Raw genomic sequence first — 5,826 nt, 5'->3', positions numbered from 1 at the left:
ACTTGAAAGCTATAAAAATATGTTCAATTTACTGTATTCTGAAGATGATACAAGTGTATTTTATATATATGTGCATCATTATACTGTATTAGGGGCATACACACATATTACGTCACCCCAAAGGAGGTGAGTTTAAGAATCATTCAGTATATTCCAGTATGCATCAGTCTCAGCCACAATTGATGCACTGGTGAATGGTTTAATAACCTTTGCTAGAGCATCTGCCAACCTAACAAGATGACAGAAGCAAACAGCACTGCACTGGCATTTGCAGAATTATTTTGTCAAAATAACTTTGGGTTAATACAGATGAATAGTAAAAATGTTGTTAATATAACCATGGAGGTGGCCAATTGCTTCATCAGAATTCACCATATTTACAGCTATATGAAAGCAATGTGCATCAGTCTCTGCAGCAATGAACTCATTGGTGAATATCAGAACACACAGTGCATTGCAGCTCATTGATACATTGATGCATACTGGAATGTATCCATTGTGATAAGAAGGGGTATTTTCCTGTATATGCTGCAAACTTGTCTTGTTTGCAATGCATAAACATTTATACTCTTGTTTTTAATTAAAATATTTAATCCAACAATATTTTACTAATTCTTATTAATGAATCTATTTGTAATATTAATAAGCTTCACTCATGACCTTGAATGGGATTGATGTATCTGAAATATATCCCAACAAATGCAAATATTGTGTGTTTGTGCCAATATTTCGACAATAAAATTATCATTATAAAAACTGTTATTTTGAAAAAATCCAACAAATGTTTTAAACAAATATTGTTGATAAGCTTAAATATTTAGAACTATAAACATGAAAAATAAGCATTATGATTTTTACAAGTTATTTGCATTTAATTTTTTGTATCTAAATTCTATTGCTATTACATTCAACGGCCTGTTTTGGGAAAGCATAATATGAGTAAATGATACTTTTGAATTACCATGGGTGCAAAAAATGTCATCTTTACATTCATTGATCGGCAGTTTGAAGCTGCACACAATAATATACCAGCAAAATGGTGAAATAACGTTCAAACAGGTGCAAGTTGTTACAGCCATTAGAGAAAGAGAATTCAAGAATTACAATTAAAAAATTTAAAGATAAATAGGTAGTCATGTGAAGGTCGTGTCAATTTAACTAATGTCGTCATTCCTATACTTGCTCAACTAGTCAAATTTCTGTCCTAGACATTAATCAATACATGTGTTTGAATGAAAAGTCTAAGTTCAGTATTACAAAGTAATTGTTTTTGTAATAAAACATCTTGTTTGCTTTTATACCAGATCACTCGCATGATTTCTCTATGGGAAAAATATGTTACATGGTAGGATTAGTTTTTGAGGGGCATTAATTATCTGACAATGAAGTCAGGAGGATAAAAATTGCCAGAATTAAATTTGACATATGTGAATGATTCCTTACATATATAAATATAGTATGTATGTAAGTATTCATTAGAATTAATATTATAACAATATAAACTAATTAATTAAATTATTATAAAAATTTTTATGGGAAAAGCTGTTCTGTATCAGTTTTATAACAAAGTGATATATATTTAGCTCATAATTAAAATTATTCCAAACAATTCTAAAATGTAGTGTGTATCAATCTAAAATGTTTTTTCTAATAATAGTGATTATAATAAATATATTGTTAAAATTTATCAAATTTTGTTTATAGTTACTTTCTATTTTCTTATCTCAAACAATAGCTAAAAGAATAAATTATCGGATAAGGGTATTTTTTTGTATAAAATTATATTTTGAAAACCAGCTGTGCACACAAACATCTGGTTTACAAAATGTTACATTAATAAAGTTGCACCAGTTGCTATTTTGTCATGATAATATATTCATCACGAGAAAGAATATGTTGTTGATAAAGTTTTTTCAGTGGAGAAATTAAAAACTTTTTTGAGCAAACTCCTTGTAGAATAAAATCTCACTTGAATTCAGTTGCAGGTATTATACAAGATTTGACATTGTCAATCAATAATATTTAATAGCCAAAGTTATTTTCTGTGAATTGAAATTTCTATCTCTAGAATTATATAATGAAATTGTCATTATAATACTACATTGTGTTTCTAAATGGACAAATATACAGTATGTTGAGCCTTAATATTATAGTATTTGCTGGCCGATAGCAAAATCAGCAGCAGAATTAATTACAAATAAATTACTTTCATTGCTTTTGTGCACTATCAGATTGCAAACTATTGTTGTTAGTAAGGCTATGTCCATATCTATGTAATGTCATGGATGGTATTTTGTTACCTCATTATGAACCACAACCTGTATTTTTGTGAACAGACACATTATCATTTTGATGTATGTTGTTTTGTACCTAACAACATATTGCTTGCTTGTTACCTAGGTGTAGACATGAGTTTATAATTTCCATTAGCTTTGTGAAAGATAGTGACAAAACTTGCTTTATTCAGGTAACTTTGTATTCAATATTGTTTTCTAAAGAACCATCGTGCATAAACTTTTGAAAGTGCCAATAATAATGAGGATAGTGTAGTTCCGAATATATCAATAGAATAAATAAATGTGTCAAGTCATTAGCTAACCTAAACTAGTATTTCAAAACAATATACATTGACTGTAATAACAAAGGACAAGTGTTTCTATCCAGCTTATAGTCACCTCTCTCACAATTTGTTACCTTCCAGATTCAAGCATTTATATATTATCACCTCAGCTTTTTATTAATATGAACAATAAATAAAAGGCAAGAATGTTAATACGGACAGGAAATGCTTCCTTAGTTTTTTTAATTAGCAACAGATGATAGTAATTGACTGGTGTTTATTTTATACTTCAACACAATTGATTATATTGGAAGTTAAAGCTAAAAAGGTCAAACATGAAAAGAAAATCTGGCACTGGTTCATAAACTTGCACAACAAGAGATAAAATACAAATTTTAATCACACAAGATGAAAAAACTATGAATTGTAATTTGTGTGCAGTTAAATATAAAAGCAAATTATATCAATTTTGTAAGTTAAGATTGTGGAAATTCTTTTTCTGAAAGAAAACTGATGAGGTGATTTAAAACATTTTCAAATTATATGAAACTTTTATTTTTTAAATATATATCTGATATGTACATATATACAATGTTTACAAATCCAATACGATCAAATGGGTGATCTGATTTCAATTCCACAAGTATAATATACATTAAAATTCAAACAATTATTGTAGAACATGACATTATAGAAATTCTGAAAATATTTAAAAGACTTTCAAACTTCCACAATTATTGTTTGAGCTTTAAGAAATTGATTATAAATCAAAAATCTTCTGAAGTAAAATATTTTTCATTGATACATTGAAATTCTATAAAAATGTTTCCTCCTTCATCAACTTTAACTGGATACACAGAAGTCGGTTGCCTGTTTTTACTAGAAACTATCTTTCCATCCTTTAATTTCATACACCAGCGATGCCAAGGGCACTTGATGCACGGTTCTCCATCTGGAAGTTCCTCAATTTCTCCAAGATGCAATGGACCACCTGTAAAACATGGCTTACATTTTTTTTGTTTTATAAAGAAATAAAATATGTAAAATTTATTAAATACCTTGATGCGGACAATATTCTTTAATAGCAAATATTCTTTCTCCATATCTAAATAATGCAATTTCAATTCCATTTACTTGCACTAACTGATTCTTTTTTTTCTGACGTGTAATAAGATAATTTTCTGATTTCAATGACCAGTCAAAAAGATCTGTAATCAATATTTTAAAATAAATTATGAATTAAGAAATAAATTAAATATGCTATTTTTGTATTCAAACAAACATTATATGTAGCTATTGTAATTGATGTCATCTTCCATTCTTAATACTTTCTTATATAAATATTTAATAAAAATTGTAACAGACAGAAAAACAAAATAACACGTGAATCAGCCCCATAATTTGGGAATGACTAAAGGTAGGAGGATTTTGGACTAATTATGGCAAAACATGATTCAAGGGAACTACAAAGGTTGGTGAGTGTGTGTATCAGCGACTTCCAGTTATGGGGTAGGGTCCGAGGGAGGTTTCTTATCAAAGTCCAATATGGTATGAAGGGTCAAGAATGATGCCATCAAAAAGTATTGATACATGAAAATCCAAACAATGTTTATTCTGGCAGTAATTTTTGTTAAGTTGCAGTTTTACTCAACAAAAACACAAGATGATAACAGATTTTGGAACATAAAGTCTTCAAGCAGAACAGGAATACAGATAAAGGATACACTTTTCTCAAACTGCACTTTCAAAAATAACTACACTTTACCAACCTTTAACATGCAGTCTATTTTATTAATGTAATCTAATGTTTTCAGTCAATTAATTGACCTTCATCAGGATCAAACAATTTTTCGATTTATGACGAACAAAACTGCTTATAGAACATTTTTAACTTTAAAAAAGTTTTCTCAACGCCTATTGTGCAAGTCCAAAAATAGATAAAAGTAGAATCTACAGATTGAAAATGTACCAAAATGTGCATACACTAATTATACACAAAAATAAAAGTAAAAATAAAAATGAATAATAATAAAGAAATAGGTAAATGAATAGATATATAAACAAGTGATGATATAACAGGCACAGACTAATGCCTATCTTTTATCTGTCCGTGCTTTTTTCTTTTGCTGGTATGTTCATAATGCACCCGCTCTTCATGCTGCAGAGACACTATGATTCTCTGAAGTTTATAGCCTGTCCTGCTAGACTGCTCTTGTGAATATGCCAGGCTTCTGCATATTTAATGTCTTCTGTCCTGAATCTTATATATTATTTCTGCTCTTTTCAATTTCACTGAAACCTCTTGGGTCAGCTATAACATACATCACTAAAGCAGTGACTGGTTACTCATTCTGTATGTTCCTTTTGTGCTCTTTTATTCTTTCTTTTAATGACCTGCTTGTAGCTCCAATGAAGGACAGTTCTTTTTGCTGCCTCTCATCTTGTACAGGTATTCTGTAAATTCCAGGAATAAGACTCTGGTCTGTGTGTTTCTTGTCCGTACATAGTATCTGGTATACTGTTGGATTCCTTTTAAATATTATCTTTTTGATAATAGCTGCTCCCATTTCTTTGTAAATGTTGTTTAAGGGTGCCATGTATTCCATTACTGTGTATTCTTCTACTCTTCCCCTTTCATTACCTTCATTATCGTCTTTTTTTGTTTTATTTATTAAGGCCTTTATTTTATTCTGATTGACTCCGACATGCCATGCTAGCTCTTTGATGTGTTCTAATTCTTTGTCTGTCCTGCACTTTGCTGCAATGTGTGTATGCTCTTGTGACCATAGGGTCGGTATCTCTTCGATACCTCGTCAGGATGACACCACTGTATCTTTCGGTCGATACAGAGACCACAAGTTCGCGCGAGCGGATAGGTATGAGGGTTGGACCCGGAATGGAGAACTGAGAGACAAACGGAAGAAACTGCACTCCAGAAGGTTTAAACATAAAAACCCGTTTATTTATATATATCTAAATTAAGTTTACATCAACGAATAAAATACGATACATAAACTACATGAGTTATTATTCAATTTTTTAGTCCAGATTAACGATCGGGTGCGCGTTTCTTTTACGCGGAGAGAGAGAACGTACAATAGTGCGCGGGCAGGATAAATACCTTAGGTTGTAGGCAAAATCAGCACAAAAGGTCCAACAGTTCTTTTTAGGTGAACAGTTCTTTCCAGGTGAGTAGAAAGATTTCAGTTAAGTTCAGGTCTTCCAGTCTTGTCCAAGAGGAGGAGGTTCGGATTCTCGGCGGGAGG

The 5,826-nt window shown here is 30.6% G+C and overlaps 1 protein-coding gene across 1 annotated transcript in view; it reads right to left on the bottom strand.

Moving 5' to 3' along the window:
• Nucleotides 1–3,115: 3,115 nt before the first annotated feature.
• The window catches only part of LOC111637664 (3-phenylpropionate/cinnamic acid dioxygenase ferredoxin subunit-like), a 9,828-nt gene continuing 7,117 nt past the window's right edge, over nucleotides 3,116–5,826 (bottom strand). Inside the window, exons 2-3 of the mRNA XM_023383216.1 lie at nucleotides 3,619–3,768; nucleotides 3,116–3,551 (exon numbers count right to left, since the gene is read on the bottom strand). Coding sequence (XP_023238984.1) covers nucleotides 3,328–3,551; nucleotides 3,619–3,768 — 374 coding nt within the window. The 3' untranslated portion in view covers nucleotides 3,116–3,327. The remainder of the gene's footprint in view (nucleotides 3,552–3,618; nucleotides 3,769–5,826) is intronic.

The sequence above is a fragment of the Centruroides sculpturatus genome, unplaced genomic scaffold, assembly GCF_000671375.1.
Source record: "Centruroides sculpturatus isolate CEXI.00-Female unplaced genomic scaffold, Cexi_2.0 scaffold53, whole genome shotgun sequence".
NCBI lineage: Eukaryota > Metazoa > Arthropoda > Arachnida > Scorpiones > Buthidae > Centruroides > Centruroides sculpturatus.
The sequence above is the reverse complement of the archived record's forward strand: the minus strand, read 5'-3'. Positions and strand labels throughout refer to the sequence as shown.